This window comes from Gadus morhua, chromosome 13 (genome assembly GCF_902167405.1).
Source record: "Gadus morhua chromosome 13, gadMor3.0, whole genome shotgun sequence".
In the NCBI taxonomy this organism is placed as follows: Eukaryota; Metazoa; Chordata; class Actinopteri; order Gadiformes; family Gadidae; genus Gadus; species Gadus morhua.
Genome location: NC_044060.1, coordinates 12,457,850 through 12,475,408, shown reverse-complemented (window position 1 = coordinate 12,475,408; position 17,559 = coordinate 12,457,850). Strand labels below are relative to the sequence as shown.

Sequence of the window (17,559 nt, the reverse complement as noted above, 5' to 3'; positions counted from 1 at the left end):
AATCCACTGCCCAGTTTAAAAAGGAATTGAAAACCTCTTCAGACTAGCCTATGGACTATGATATGGCTATAAGGACTTTATATATTTTTGATAATTGTTCATCCTTTCTTGATATTTTCTCTACTATTTGTTTTATCTTGAAGCGACCTTCGGTGTCCTGAAAGGCGTTTCCAAATTTTATTATTTATAAGCTTACTGCCTTATGATGCTTTATAAATACCACGCAGAGGTGAACGATATGGCTCAGAGTTTGATTCAGATTACTCAGTGCATGAAATATTACCTTGACATTTCAGTCAATTCATTCACTTCTTCTATAGGGCGTCCATGTTTATATGGTATAAGTGGTTCATACATATTCTTGGCAGACAGAGGAACATCTGAGAAACCCAGAGAGAGACAGCGAAAGCGAGAGCTTTACCTGAGCATGTATGTGGGTGTGCAATTACACAAGGTTTCAGATATAGTCGTGGAATTGGAGGGGAGCTTCAACGTGCAGGAACGTGGCAATTTAATTAGTGAAAGTCCTTGGAAAGATACTTTGTGCCACGCGTTCTGGAGTGGTCAGGGGTGGGGGGGGGGGGTGACGCATCGACACATCTCGCAGAAGAGAGAAACGAGGCAAGGAAATGTTTTGGAGAGAGTGAGGGGTAATGATGATGAATGTAGCCCAGTTCGATAAAGACACACTGGACAGTAAAGACACATGTTTCCCTCCTCTGTTGAAGCCGTTGCATCTTTGTTGTGGATTGTTGATGTGTGTGTATATATATATATATATAAATATATATGTGTGTATATATCGGCATCAGCATGAAAAGGGCTAGGTGAGGATAACAATTGTGTGCGTTTATCAGGTAGAGTTTTGGACAAGGTTATCTCTTTCCATGGCTGTATGCGTGTACGCTGAACGACACACACATCTATCTTTATCCTGCTTTTCAGACCTGAGAAAGACCGGACCTGAGCAAGATCGAGGTTCCACTAAATCCCCATCAACAGCAAAGAGATTGAAGACCTTGCCCACACACACATACATAGACACACAAACACACACACAAACATAGACACACATACACACACAGACGTTGGCAGACAATCGAGGTAAGAATGGTGGAGGATAATGTAAGGAAACATCATGGGAGGAACTATATATATTTGTATATCTCTCGTGTTTTTTTCAGATTTCTCACAATAGAGCTCAAATAAATACCCTCCACCGCCCACACACAGTCTGCTCGCAGTGTTTATAATTCCCCTATGGTGTATTAACCCAATGCCACCAAACTGCCTCTAATCCTCATTATTATAGCCAGCCATTCATTACACAGCAACCGATCCGAGCATGCTCTGTTCGCTTCTGAACTCTGAGGATTCAGAGTCAATGGTGGATTGGTGGGAAACTCCTTACGTTGCAATGCAATGGACGCTCTAACGGGAGGGATAAAAGCGTTTTGAACACGGGCTTCATACATCAATGGTAAAATGAACTGCTCTTCTAAAGAGGGAATATTCCTGCAGTATGAAGGAGGACACACAGAAGACACCATGGTGACAGGGCTTATACGAATATTCATGAAGAATGCATCTCACTCCATAGGGAGTATTAGCAATTTAAGAAGTATGAATACAGGAATCCGGCAGTCTTCAAATACACCATGAATATGTTAATGATTTCAGAGGGGAACCCAAACAAAACACATGCTCAGATACCACACAAATAAATGCATACACGAGTGAGCGCACACACACACACACACACACACACGCACATGTTCACGCACACGCACGTACACCAACCCAGTCTCATGGAAATACGTGACACTGTCACGTCATTTAATCTATTCATTCGTGATCTGGGACACGTAATTTAAATTTTTTCGTGTCAAAAAGCACACATTTCTAACAATATGACAGCCTTTGGCCACCCGTTTCTACTTTCACCTTTGATTCTGAGAAATTGTGACAATTGACGGATATATTTAATGCAGGTGCGCTGCTCTGTAGGAAATCCGCTACGGAAAAAAGGGTGGCTGCTTCATCTCTTCTTTTTAGAATGAGTTTGAAATTTGTGCTTTTTGGCAAGAAGAAAATTGAAATTACTTGTCCCAGATCACGAATTAATAGATTAAATGACGTGAAGTGACAGTGTCACATATTTCCCTGAGACTGGGTTGCATACACATACACACACACGTGGAGAAAAGAATGCACAAAGGTTTGATGACACCTTATCTTTTGTTTGACCTTAGTCTCCCATAGCCAATGACCTTGAATTCAGGCACAATAAGGACAATCGTTTAAGTCCGAAGTTCATTTTTCCCCAGTCCAACTTCCTTTGCTGAGATCGAGTGGTGGTGTGACCATATTGTGACGCCATGTGATTTTCGTGTGAATAACATCACCAAAAGAAAAAGCAATCACTCTGCCCTTGAAAGTGCATTACAGAGCATCAAAAAACGCACTACCTGCTGTACTATAGTAATTACTACTGAGGTGGGGGGCGCTTATACAACGCTTGTAACTGCAATTCATGATGCTCTGGTGATCCCCGGGGGGATGAAATATATGTATAAATAAACAATGGGAGGTATTATTTTGGAGATGGACTTAAAATTCCAGCATCTCCTCAAATAGGTGCCTCATTATATTTGGCATGTCTGAAACCCCCCCCCCCCCCGGGACACACAAAAACACATCTTCCATGGCTCTCCCAAACGCAAGCGTGCTTGGTGCCCCAGCCCAGTAGACTGTCACATCAGTGACATGGGAGACGGCAGCACAGGACCCCATGCAGCTTGCAGCCCCGCTCCAGGAGGACATCAACAGGGTAGTAGGTCCAGCCACTACCTGGGTTAACGCCTCCCCCCCTCCCGCCGTGGAGCGGAGACTAGAGAAACACTCGGCTTCATTGCCACACCGCACAGTCTCTAGGGGGGATCCGTGCCTATATTTAGAAGCAAAGAGTTGGCATAAAATAACGCTAATCTTCCAGCCGAGCACGGGGAGAGCCAGCAGAGAACCCTATTAGTGAGGCAGGGACATGGTATTTCACGCATGCTTAGCAAGCCATTGGAGGGGTTTTCGTGCTCCTCTAAATGTCTCTACTTCCCAACATCACATATTGCATTACAGCCGTATTAACCTTAATGAGATGTGCACATGTGTTGGGACCGCGACTCAGTCACGGAAAATAAATAAAATAATCCACAAGGAAAAGAAACCCATATATTTACTATAAGGTGATGCTGACACCTCATGCACATGTCATCCATCTAGTTATGGTTGAAATACACTGTTGAAAAAGGGATGATATGATCAATTAAATTAAGATTTTTGTTACTAGAGAGAATAGGGTGAAACAGGAGGGTCAGGAGGGGCGAAAGCAGGAACTGAGTTCAATAAGAATGACTTAAGAAAAAAACCTGATATGATGGAAAAGGGAAAGTCAGAACATAAGGGTAAAGGACAGAGTCCAATGATAGGATGTGTTGTGGTGTTGCCCTGCTCAGGGACACAGCTGTTTCTGTTGGAGATCAAACAGGCCCCCAGAGTAATAGAAATGATTCAATTTCCAAAACAAATAGGGTAACCTTGATGGCACTGCTGTTTTTGCCAATTACTCCACCTTCCAAACATGGAGACATGTCAGGGCCAATATCATTTGAGTTCAAATGCTCTTGAAATTAATTGGTTAATAAACCGAACTTCATGAATCTAATGAAGCCCTGAATTAAGAACAAATAGGCACACTCATTGTCTCATTAAATAGTGGAATAAAGTGAAATAGCATGCAGGCAGACAACAAACACACGGTCACACTTACTTGAATAAACGGGAACAAAAGGCCCACAGCAAAATTGGATAACCAATTTACGAGACCAGCAATCATGAAGGCAGCCGGCCGGTAGGACTGCTCAAAAAGCTCCCCGGTCAGGACGAACGGAATCCCACCTGGAAGAAGAGGCAGGTCCAGACCGTCAGCCATGGCACACACACAATGTTTTTTCTGTATTAATAAAATACTAAAATGCTAAGAAAAAATATTCAAATTAAAACCTTGCTTGTGTCATCGCTGTCCTCCAACATCAAACCTAATACATATAATCAATGTATACATGATGGATATTATAAAACCATCCATAAATAAAACACTTATTCTTCTTTCACTTGGTATGTTTACTGACTTAACAGTGCTATATAGTTTTGTCAGACAGAAAAAACAGCCCCCAGGGTTGCCCCGTGCACCACTCTAACCTGTCCCCTGGTGCAACCCCGCCAGAGTCCCCCAGGGTTGCCACGTGCACCACTCTAACCTGTCCCCTGGTGCAACCCCGCCAGAGTCCCCCAGGGTTGGCCCTGTGCACCACTCTAACCTGTCCCCTGGTGCCAGCCTGCCAGAGTCCCCCAGGGTTGCCCCGTGCACCACTCTAACCTGTCCCCTGGTGCCAGCCTGCCAGAGTCCCCCAGGGTTGTCCCGTGCACCACTCTAACCTGTCCCCTGGCATCGCGGTCAAACAGTGCTCCTCATTTGTACAAGAACCCAGGATGACATTTTGAAGCCGGTAGCTTATGACGTTGAACTAGGTGTTTGAGTTCAGCATTAAATTCTGCATGTGAAGGTCAGAGGCAGTTAAGTTTTAACGTGGTACATTACATTACTTTGGAAGCATTTATCAGCAGCAAGGTTACTGTCCTGTTTGAATTGGTACAGGAGTTGGTCGATTTCCAGATTAAGACCAGCGATGTAAGGGGAACATTGTAGCACACAGAATGATGGCGATGGGAACAAGTATTATTTCCATTATAATGCCACTATAAGCCTTTATGGATACCCAATAAATAATTGTGCATTTCTGGCCTGAGCTAAAACTAACAGCCTTGAAAATCTGTATGTCGGCACAGCAATAGTTATGTATGGTTTGACATAGGCAGTCTAAGCACACAGCAAAAAAAAAAGGGCTTTATCTGATGGAATCGATAGAGAGCTGATCTCCTTTCCCCATGGCAGAATAAGAAAGGACAGAGATAAATGTTTTGTATGCACGTCCAGTTTTGCTCATGTCTAGGATAATCCAAGGAGAACTGTGGACAGTAGGGATCTCATCAGAAGCCTGCCTCCATTGTCAGTCTGGGTGGTCTCAGACACCACCTCACTGTCGTCCTGCCATTAAACAAGCCTCGGATCTTTTTCACATTCAGAGGCTGAAAACTGAGCTGATGCAGTTACCCATTGGGGTGTGTTAATAAGGGTCAGCTCTGTTTATATCCGGTAGCTGAATTCTGTAGGTCTCGAGGTCTCATTCCAAAAGCATTGTCACGCTCTTTAATGAGAACATGACCATCGGGCCGAAGTACTTGGCAATATGCCGTTTTCTACTCATTTTCATACCGTAGTTGTTCAGCTTTAGTCCTAAGGGAGCTTACATCTTCTCACATGAAGTTAATTCAACCACACAGGAAAGATTTGGGGTTAACACTCAGCTAATATGAACATCAATACTTTCTGACGTTGATAATTAAAGCAACGTGTGATTGGTTTTGAAATTAAATACTGACTCATTCCCTTGAGTCTTGTCACCAAGCCAAGATTATAATTTCATCATCATTAGACAGTGAGAGCCTTGTTGGATTTTAGAAGAACAAGGCTAGCTCAGACAAAAAAGAAAAGAGTGTGATTGGCCCTTACAAGCCATTTAAAACTGCCTTGTTTCCCATCATATCTTTACAGGTGGGAGTCACCAGCCAGATGAACACAACCTGTCAAGCATTTGGAAACACAGATTATAGTTATAGTTATATTTCCTAATCTCCTATAGAAAGCGCTATTTAAACTTTAATAGGTCACAGACAATTGGCACAGATATCAAGGGTGTCATTGTTATCATGCGTAATTCTTGATTACGCATGATATAATTATTAATGATATCATGATATCTTTGAACAGACTCCTTACTCAGTTGAACCCGGTACAATTCATTATATGCATTGCCGCTGGGAACAACATTTAAATGAATTTTTCATTTGGTCAAATGAACAAACACAAATGACTGATATCCCCCACTTATCTCGCATGTAAAAGGATGGTGTAGAAACCCCTGGGTGGACACGTGTCTCTCCTAGCAGTGTGTGATTGTGTGTCTCTTAGCAGTGTGTGAGCACGTGTCTCTCCTAGCAGTGTGTGAGTGTGTGTCTCCTAGCAGTATGTGAGCACGTGTCTCTCTTAGCAGTGTGTGAGTGTGTATCTCCTAGCAGTGTGTGAGTGTGTCTCTCCTATAGTTAGTGAGTGTGTCTCTCCTATAGTTAGTGAGTGTGTCTCTCCTATAGTTAGTGAGTGTGTCTCTCCTATAGTTAGTGAGTGTGTGGCTCCTATAGTTAGTGAGTGTGTCTCTCCTATAGTTAGTGAGTGTGTCTCTCCTATAGTTAGTGAGTGTGTCTCTCCTATAGTTAGTGAGTGTGTCTCTCCTATAGTTAGTGAGTGTGTCTCTCCTATAGTTAGTGAGTGTGTCTCTCCTATAGTTAGGGAGTGTGTCTCTCCTATAGTTAGTGAGTGTGTGGCTCCAATAGTTAGTGAGTGTGTGGCTCCTATAGTTAGTGAATGTGTGGCTCCTATAGTTAGTGAGTGTGTGGCTCCTATAGTTAGTGAGTGTGTGGCTCCTATAGTTAGTGAGTGTGTGGCTCCTATAGTTAGTGAGTGTGTCTCTCCTATAGTTAGTGAGTGTGTCTCTCCTATAGTTAGTGAGTGTGTCTCTCCTATAGTTAGTGAGTGTGTGGCTCCTATAGTTAGTGAGTGTGTGGCTCCTATAGTTAGTGAGTGTGTCTCTCCTATAGTTAGTGAGTGTGTGGCTCCTATAGTTAGTGAGTGTGTCTCTCCTATAGTTAGTGAGTGTGTGGCTCCTATAGTTAGTGAGTGTGTGGCTCCTATAGTTAGTGAGTGTGTGGCTCCTATAGTTAGTGAGTGTGTCTCTCCTATAGTTAGTGAGTGTGTGGCTCCTATAGTTAGTGAGTGTGTCTCTCCTATAGTTAGTGAGTGTGTCTCTCCTATAGTTAGTGAGTGTGTCTCTCCTATAGTTAGTGAGTGTGTCTCCTATAGTTAGTGAGTGTGTGGCTCCTATAGTTAGTGAGTGTGTGGCTCCTATAGTTAGTGAGTGTGTGGCTCCTATAGTTAGTGAGTGTGTCTCTCCTATAGTTAGTGAGTGTGTGGCTCCTATAGTTAGTGAGTGTGTGGCTCCTATAGTTAGTGAGTGTGTGGCTTCTATAGTTAGTGAGTGTGTCTCTCCTATAGTTAGTGAGTGTGTCTCTCCTATAGTTAGTGAGTGTGTCTCTCCTATAGTTAGTGAGTGTGTGGCTCCTATAGTTAGTGAGTGTGTGGCTCCTATAGTTAGTGAGTGTGTGGCTCCTATAGTTAGTGAGTGTGTGGCTCCTATAGTTAGTGAGTGTGTCTCTCCTATAGTTAGTGAGTGTGTGGCTCCTATAGTTAGTGAGTGTGTGGCTCCTATAGTTAGTGAGTGTGTCTCTCCTATAGTTAGTGAGTGTGTGGCTCCTATAGTTAGTGAGTGTGTGGCTCCTATAGTTAGTGAGTGTGTGGCTCCTATAGTTAGTGAGTGCGTGGCTCCTATAGTTAGTGAGTGTGTGGCTCCTATAGTTAGTGAGTGCGTGGCTCCTATAGTTAGTGAGTGCGTGGCTCTCACTAACTATAGTGAGAGCCCTTCGGCGGAGCCTGATGAGAGCCCTGAACACACTGCAAGTACAGTCTCTTTATTATTCAACTGTGTACATCTATAGAATCCATACGACTATTTCCATAGTAAAAGTGATCAATTGAATCCGAGCTCAAACACCAAAGGGCGGTTTCCACTATCTACTAATAGATAGTGGAAAACTAACTTAGTTTATACCTGTCTGTAAACTTTCTTTCTGTTGACTAAAACTGAAGTTATTTTTCCGTGTCTGAGCAAGTAACTTGGCCTTATAATATATTTGCATCAATAACAGCAGAATTGTGATACTGAATACAGAGAGCTCTTTGTTCGGAGAGATAACCACGCACACGCATACAATGTTTTTTAAACAGATCCTCTGTATTAGAAGTGGCTATTGTTTGAAACCAATCTCTAGAGAGCATCCTTTTATGAGAGATGTGGCTCCATGCATTTTATGGCGCTATAATTCTCTGAGAAGAGATTCAATTATCACTTCCCGCCTGCATTTCACGGTATGTGGAAGATATAAAAGTTTTACACTTGCTATTGTTCATTGATAGAATAGCCTATACAGATGAATATTGCAGGACAGAGTTTGTCTGGGGACAACGTGGGTTTGTGTGTGACACTTGAGCTTCAACACAATGGGGCTTCTGCATACAATGTTTGTGCGTTTCTGTGCAATCAGAGAAACAGGATTTCCCTAATTTAAACGCTTCATTGACAGGATAATGCCATTCTGGAGAATTGATGAGCCCTTTTCAGCATCACCTCATCATTGCGCTTGGTTCTCGACCCATCTCTCTCTCCAAAGGCGACTGCCTAACTAGCACTAGACTTGCACTGCTACTCTCTCCACCTATCCAGAGAACAGAGTAAGAGCCCAGTACCCTTTTCAGTGGACTGATATACACCATCAAAAGTTTGAGTACACCTGTTGAAAACCTTTTTTTCCACGATAAAATACCCTAGATTGTATACATTATTCAAATAAAATGTCCAATAGATGTTGTGAACCTGCAGGTGGCTCTGAACAATTGGGCTCCTCTCATCCATTTTTCAGTAATATTGTGGCACTAGCAATGCTACTCTCTGCAACTTCAAAAAGAATACCTGCAAGAGCACAACATATTTTGGAATTTAAGATTATTATAATACAGTTCCAGACCTATTCAAAGAACAGAGCGAGAACACAATACCATGTTCAGTTAACTGACACGCTACCCATCCAAAGTTAAAATAGCCCTTCAACCAACACAAACCTTTCAACAATACAGGCGCCCGGATAGTGGGACTCATATGGGTTATTGTATGTGGCGTGCACTCGCACACAAAATGAAGAAAGGAGACGTTGCCTCAATCGTTTTAACAATACAATCATTAGCTCAATCTGGCAGCTCACTGACTGCAATTTTCAACAAAAGGCATGTATTGTTAAAACAATATTGATCACACTAACTCAACCAGATATGCCAATTATGCCACAAATGTATTTGAGACAACCACTTCTCTTATTGATTGTTCAGTTTCTTGGCAGCTTTAACACTGGGGACGATGTTCATTACTGACTAACCTGGTGGTCCCATGCATGAAAACCTTTTGTCGATATCTGCAGCAAGGGGTTTTCCCTTATTTTTTCTCCCTCTCCCTCTCTGCTCCACCCTACCTCTGTTTCCAACCATCCATCTTCAAGCGGCGGTTACGCTTGACAGTTTGCATTTAACGAACAATCGCGCCACAGCAGCTAGAAACACTGGCCTGGACTGCTTCTAAGTTCAGTAGCCTGACAGAGGGCCATTTCTCTTTTTTTATTATCTGCAGGTCATTAAGCAGGCCTGGCCACCGGGAAAGCTCCCGGTGCTCCCGGAGGCCAGTCCGGGGCTGGTGTCAGTACACAGACATCACTGCTGCCTTCAATTCACTGGATGGATTGTCAAAAGTTTCTCATAAGTTTTCTGGCACTATCTAAACACCACACACGCACACACGTAGACAGGCAGGCAGACAGGCACACGAAGCACCTGCAGAGATTAAAATGCAACTGAGTGAGAAAATAGGTACTTTCCCGTCTGGCTATGACAAACGACGCACTTGGTATACAACTCTACTGCCGTTACTTACAGGGATACCGGAGAGGCATTTGAGATTCTGGGCAAAGATGATGATTTCTCAATGCACACAGCAAGACTATATGCTGTGATCGATCTTTGTTTATTTTTGCATCCGTGTCCAATTATTCAGCCTGTCCCCTTTGATTTGAGTGTTCATCACAGTGTAACTGCACTGGTATTCAACATAAAATGATAAATCATACGCATCAAGAAAAAAGGTTTATCCTACCAAACCCTTAAAAGCTCATCAATTTAAACATATTTTTGGGGGAATGAATGTTGTTCTTACTTCAGAGGAAAGTGGATGTCCAATCTGTTTCCCATCAGTGTGTATCACAGCGTGTTATTCCAGTACTGTTACACGCTGTGTTCTGGTTAATCTCCTCTCCACTGAGGAGCTTCTTGTTCAAAAACTAAACAATGCCTCAAACTTAAACCAGTTTGACACAACTGACAAATTTACAACCAATCATTGTAGAACTCCACAGAGCATATTTTATGACAATATTTCCCTGTTGTTCTTAAAAATGTCTATTCATATTCTATTATTTTATTATAGCTACATCAGAGTTGCAAGAGAAATAGTGGACCGCCTTATACAGGCAGCTATAAAATAACAAACATGATGATCATCAATTATGTAAATCAACACTGCATTTTTTCCAATGTAGTCCACAAATGACCCCTGAGCTGTAGAAAAGAACATGTGGACATTTCCATCCTAGCAGCCCCTGACATCACCTGCTTTTCAAAACAGTGGTACAACCTGCTACTAGTAAACATGTGGCCATCTTACCAGGGACGTAGGTTTGAAAAATAATGTGTTAGTTGCGCTCGGCTAGTTTCAACTGCGTTTACTCATCTCTGAGAAATTCTCAACTGCTAATTTGATTTTGTAAACAGTTTCTGATTTCTAATTCTATCTCTAGAAAAATTACCGAGGTACGGACTCCCAAGACTTCCTCTTATACATGACTCTCTTCCTCTCCCTGAACAAACTTGGACCATGCATATTTATAATGATGAGGAGCCAGCACAAAGGGACTCATTTATGACTAAATTTCTTATTACAGCATAGTACAGTAAGCTCAGGCAAAGTATAAAGGTCTGAAGGGACGTTTAAGCCATCAAGTTACATTTTATTGTATGGGGACTGTTACACTATTTAAACTATACTTTAACAAGAGTAAAAAAAGTGGTTGGCAATTTAACTGTAGATGTTGGACCTGTATAATGTGTTAGCCAACCATAGTCAAATAAAGTAACAGCTAACTTATAATCTTGTTACCACTCATTTATATTAATTAATCAAGTAATAAGCATTATTATATTAACCATTACCCTCACAATATTACCTTGTGCAGATATGCATACCTTAGTTAACTCTTTTACCATACATTTGAATGATATTTTAATTCGGGCTAAATGTATTCATTCATCCTTACTAGACTAAAATGTCTCTCCCTACTGACCCAGTTTCCTTTTAGTACCCCAGAGAGCATTTCTCATGTTTCTGGATTTAATATTTCCCATTATCACTCCAAATGATTTCACCATGACTCTGCAATTGAGTTTGGTCTCAGAAAATGTTACCGAACATGGTACTGGCACCATCTCATTTCCAATGCTGCCATTTACACAGGGGGAACTTAAATACCAAAAAAAGGAACACGGCAGCTCACAAAAGCTCCAGAAATAACCTAGCCACAATGTTACTTTGTTCCTCAAAGTCAATCATAAAGCCAGCTCATAAGGAAATACCAAAAAGAAACAAAACAAGGATCAGGTAGCCCTGAAATGGCTTACAAAAAAAACTTACTTTAATGAAAAACAGATTGCAAGGGGGTCCAAAGCAGATTTATGTTGAACGTGGGAACATACATAGTGTTTCGCCTCTAATTGTTTGAGCTGTCATCACTTACAGGAGCTAATAGCATGGATTTGGATGGAGCAGGGTACCGTTACCAAGAAAAGGCAAGACTCTTGGCACTGGCAGCACTGATACAGTGTGAAAAGACAGTAGCCAATGAAAGGAGAGAAGCTTATGAAGGAAACCAACAGTCTGTCAGCCTACCAGGGCACAATGAGCAGTAGGGTGAGTGTACAGTACATAAAAGTGGTTTCAGATGGCATTAAGGCATCCAGAAGTGGTCGCAGCAGCAATGGAGGCACCATAATAACTTGAGCCTTTCACCATGGATTAGGAGAACAGCTATTTTCATAAGGCTGTGTTGTATGAAAATTTAAAACTAGTAATAAAGAACAGAGGCATGGGCCTTATGCATCAGGAGCCAATTTAAAATCCTCCTCTAGAGAAGGTGTCACTTTCTGGCATATTCCATGTTATTTATTTTTTACACAAAACAAAACACGAGAGTGCCCCTGCTTCTAATTCATGGCACTGAAAACACACACGACTTACAACACAAGCAGCTCATCCTTTTGCTGAGCGCTAACCAAAACGCAAACCGTACTAAATACTAATTAAAAAAGAGCGGAGAGGAAAATGGATGATCCTCCTGTGTGTGTGTTTTTGTGTTGCAAGTGTGTGTACATGGGAAAACGAGAGAGAAACAGTAAATGGAAAAAGTATTTCAACAATCACATTTGGGAAATGATTGTTGGTTCAAACTCTGTCGCACATTTTCTATCATAGCTCATCTGAAAGGAATCGATTCAACAAATTGTGGTGTATTGTGGAGAAATAGATTGAATGAGTCAGACCGGCATATAACTGCACTGATTGTAATGAGCGTTGTATTTATAAACCCATGATCTATTAGACCTGTTGAACAATGCCGCTATACAGCCTTCAGTGTCATGCAATAGCAGAAAATGACCAGAGTAAACATATGGGCCTGCCATTATTTCCTTTCATTGCTGATGATCATGGATCACATAACGACACAAGCTCCTTATTTGTGCACTAAAGTCGCTATACGACTATATGTTTCTGTGTGTGTGTGTGTGTGTGTGTGTGTGTGTGTGTGTGTGTGTGTGTGTGTGTGTGTGTGTGTGTGTGTGTGTGTGTGTGTGTGTGTGTGTGTGTGTGTAAATATATATTTATATTAATTTGATTTGATTATTTTTCTTTTTTTCCTTCCAACCTTTTAAGCAGTGAAGTCAAGTTATTTTCTTGCTTTCTAGTATGCTTATAAGGTCCATGCAATTAATGCAAAACACAAAGGCTGCCGTTGTGCAAAGAGTCTCCTTGCTTCTCTTTTGCAGGTGATTCTGTGTCAGCTGTCCTCAAGACTAAGGAGTGTTTCCATAGCTTGACCAAAACCAGGCTCCACTACTGCAGCTGCATTTGATAACCGGATGAGCCACACACACACTCACACCCAACACTATGCCGGAAAATCCATTTATTGTTAGTTGGTGTTTACGATTAAGTGTCAGAGAACATTTTAACCCAATGTTATTTTTCCATTAAGGAATAAGAATGGAAGAATAATCGTTATTCCTTTCTCACATAATTATAGTGCACCCTAGCACCATTAGAATTCCATTATAGTGCCATACACTGAAACATCTCCCAACATGTTTCCACAGCAATTAAAATGGATCATTTTCTCAAGCTTTTGAAAAATACCACAAATGCAAACAATCTCTACACTGGCTTTTCTAGTTGGCTACCTCTATAAATAACTGTTTAATTCCAAAGAAACCAGAGAAACCAACCTAAAAGCAGGCCGGGACCCGGGCCCCCAAGCAGAGAGATGTCCCAATTAACCACTCATGAACCCCTACGTTACAGGGGAGTCCCACTCAATCGGGTACTTGGATCTAGCAAGGTTGGTACTTTTTCGCATTTATGTAGGCTGAACAAAAACAGAGTGTTTACCATAAGCACAATTTATATATAGAAATTGATGATGGCTTAAGGATACAGAAACTTTTAACGGCTCCTGTCAAGGATGTCAGCTGTCAAACAATTGTTAGACCAATTCTCCAGTATCTTGACTGAATCCTCAAGTGACAGGGCATTGAATTGGCCCCTGTATGTGCATCTGTATTTACAACTTTGACAGCTTTCCCCATGTTGACTGAAAACTCACCTATCTGAAGACACTCAAGGTATAATGTGAAGCAGCTCACCATCTTCTCCCAGCGGAGGGATATCTCCTGTCTTTACATTAGGGTGCGTGGCCACTCAGTATTGTCGCCATAGCACTTTCATGAGTATAAAATCCAGACCAAGTCTTTTCATCAAATATGATTGACACATGTTGGACAAGACTTTAGGCTTTGGTGATTTTGTGCCAGCAGACGTAATGTGTCAATGTGTCTGGTGTCGATGTAGCTGTGTGTGTAAATCTAAATGTCAGAATTAATGCTGGAAAATTATTTGTTAACTCGCAATTAATGACACTTTTAAAATTCTATTTTAAATCCACTCCAATCGAAGTTAAATGAGATTATCAAATGGAATGACACATTCATTCCCAATGTACTTAATAAGCAAAATTTAGACCAAGTGATCTTGAAGGAGTTTTATTAACTCACACAGGGTCAGGGCCCTATTTTAACAGCTTCTCAACGCAAGTGAGAAGCTCCAAACGCAAGTAGCTTTGTGGGCGGTTCTATGGCGATGTTGTTATTTTACTGGCGGATAAATGACTCTTGCGCCCGACGAAAATTTATAAAGGGTTGGTCTGAAGTAGCCTAATTACCCGTAGGTGTGGTTTGGGCGTAACGTGCAATAAACCAATGAGAGTGCCATCTCCCATCCCCTTTAAGCGCATTTGAATCTGACGAGTTGATATTTTGACAGCACGTTTGCAGTCTCTGATGAGACAGATGAATGACCATATGAATTTTAAACTTCAAATGGCTCAGTTTATGGCCAAATTATATGGCCTAATTCACACATGGAATAGCGTTTTCTTCCACAACTTCCTCAAATAAATTTCGGCAAAGAAAACTTAACACACATGTGATATGCGGTAACTGTGGTTCTATTTAATGATATACGCAATAGGCTACATTAACAAACGTTGTTTCTTACCAGTATTGTATGCATTATCGTTATCGACTTGTGTTCCTAATATGCATGTGTCCCCCCGTTAATATACATTGCCATGGACTGTATTATGCGTTACGGGTTTAGTTTGCGTGTGTTTAAACAGATGGATGCACACAAGCGCGCCCGCATTCATTCATTATTTTAAACATACACACACTCACTCGCGGTAAAACAATGTTTTCTCACAATCAAATACTCATCATTCCTAAAAGTTATGGGCTTGTACACGATGTCTGTGTTAAGAAAATATGTGTTTGCTGTACGGTGCAGATGCATTGATTTAAAAGTACAACTTATTACCGCTGTATCAGCTGTTCTTTCCCAAATAATTTCCCAAGAATGTGGCTAGGTAGATGAGAGAAGCAAAGTGTATGTGCGAGGTGCACACAAGCAACATTATGCATGCGCCCTTAAAATAGCATCTGATCAACGCGCCACTGACTTTAAACCAGGTATTTCCTGGTTTAAAATGGTTTCTGAAACTGCAAAATCGCACCAGGGAACTTCGACAAGAACACGCCTCCTCCTTCGCCGAACCGCCCCTTGAGGCGCAAGCTCATCCCCGTATTTACCGAAGCGTGGCGGTGGAGGGAAAAGAAAGCTCTGCGCCAGTTGCAAACTAGCAACGATACATGCGTCAGTGTAGAAAGTCAATTGCGCTGGATGCAAGATAGGGCCCTCAGTGTGGGTTAAATATGAAACTTACGGAATGTGTGTCAGAGAGACGGCGTGCACGGGAGGGATCTGATCCTGGCTCTCCCGCCCAGAAGCCATTGTTTGCGGCTGTTTATTTCCACTCACTAAAAATCCATTAAATCCATGGTGGAAGGTCACAGTTCATTAGCCACCCACCTCCACCAGCGCCTTGTGGAAGGGAACAGGGCCCCTTAACGGCCCCACATCTGCAGCCATTGGACAAGAGCATCCCCTTAATCAGCGACTTAAAGGCTGAAATGAAGCGCTTCGACCCTGGCTTGACTAAATTTTGGTCAACATGGCATTCAGCCTTCCGTCAATACAGCTGCCGGTGTGTGTGTGTGTGTGTGTGTGTGTGTGTGTGTGTGTGTGTGTGTGTGTGTGTGTGTGTGTGTGTGTGTGTGTGTGTGTGTGTGTGTGTGTGTGTGTGTGTGTGTGTGTGTCCGAGATATAATCCCCATTGCAGTTCTTCTGAGTTCAGGGAAATAAAGCACAAAATTGTGTTATACTACCCTAGGAGTGCAATTACCTGAGCTTGCCAAGTTAATACGCTGTGGTCCGTCCACACGCACGCCCATGTGTGTGTGTGTGCATGCACCTTAAAGGATAACCTTGTGATTTTCAACATGGACCCCATTTTCCCATCATTTTGGGCCTACGGGCGCTTTCACATCTGTAGCTCGGTAGACTCTGTCCTATTCAGGGGGGAAGTTTGTACTTTGTTTCATTTTCATTTGGCTCGATTAGCGCTCACACTGCGCTTTGTTAGGCGAAGCGAACATTGTGAACAAATGCCTCGCAGTCGAGGGGATCACTCGTCTATTGGAAGGGAAATCGAAGAGAAAGCCAAGTGTTGGGCTTTTTGAATTTGCTTTGGTGTCCTACAAATAAACAACTCTGAATGTTCACTGAATAATTTAAGAACTAGAGGGTTTCCGTGAGTGACCACAAGCGATTGCATCATAGTCGTGTGACCATATTTTGATAAGTGCTCAATGAATGTAGGAAAAAGTAACCCATAAGCCTCCCTGGCGGAATAGAGTTATTATTTCCATGTCACGGCAAAAGTGTATAATCAACCAACAATGCATTTTTTTGGTTCACTTCCTATGGTTGGGTCAGATCCCGTTTACACCTAGCGTAAATCAATGTTCGTCCTCTCATAGAGCTTGTTTTTGGCGCTGACCGTCATTTTGCAGCCGGTAAAACACGAGGCACACCACACTGCATTTTTTTGTCAAAGCCTACAGTTAAGAAAAAGAGCAGCTGGGTGCCTGTTTTTATGTATTGCTACTTGGCAACCACCAAATCACTGTTATTATCCTTACGGCTATTTATACATCTATTTAAACATGTATCATGTATGTAAACATCATACATATGTAATATTATAGCTCCCGGTATTCAGCAACTGCCAGCACTAGTTTCTCCTCCATGTCGTCCCTACCACAGAAGGCCCTTAGTGAAACTGTGTTGGCAGTTATTCCAACTTGCGAGGCACATCACGTCGCAGTCCGCAACGCAAAAGCAGCGAGGGCAACTGCGTTCATATCAAAAAGTGAAGCAATCATTCACCTCGCGTTACTTGTTCAAGGTTTGCTCGGGCGAAATTTCGAATATTTCAACTCGAGCAAATGATGAATTTGCATCTTTCGCACGGGTAGAATAAGGTTGTTGGCAATACTTTTTTATTTTGTTTAAGGGACACCGCACAATAATAATCTTGAGCGCCAGAGTTCAAAATGTATACTGTATGTGCCATATTTAGCCATGCAGGCAAATTTTCATCTGTATTTCAAACTTTATTGTGACATGGAAGCCTGTTTTGTGGCTTCAATGTCTCAGGTGCTCTCGCTAAATACTGGACCAATTTACAAAATTGTTGTCGGTATTATTCACTTGGGGTCCGGGTTAAAAAAATCCTGAAGGTATCCTTTAATTTGCAGCAGCCTGTGTGTTGCCTAGGTGATTGAAATGTAAAGACACGTTCTGCTTCAGAAGGCTCTGAGGCTATGTCAGG

General features: G+C 42.0%; 1 protein-coding gene across 2 annotated transcripts in view; it reads right to left on the bottom strand.

Annotated features, from left to right (window-relative positions):
- slc2a9l2 (solute carrier family 2 member 9, like 2) overlaps positions 1-17,559 on the bottom strand; it is a 72,372-nt gene that overhangs the window by 5,181 nt on the left and 49,632 nt on the right. For both annotated transcript variants that reach the window (XM_030374470.1, XM_030374471.1), the window contains one exon: positions 3,827-3,954. In XM_030374470.1, the coding sequence (XP_030230330.1) occupies positions 3,827-3,954 (128 nt within the window). The remainder of the gene's footprint in view (positions 1-3,826; positions 3,955-17,559) is intronic.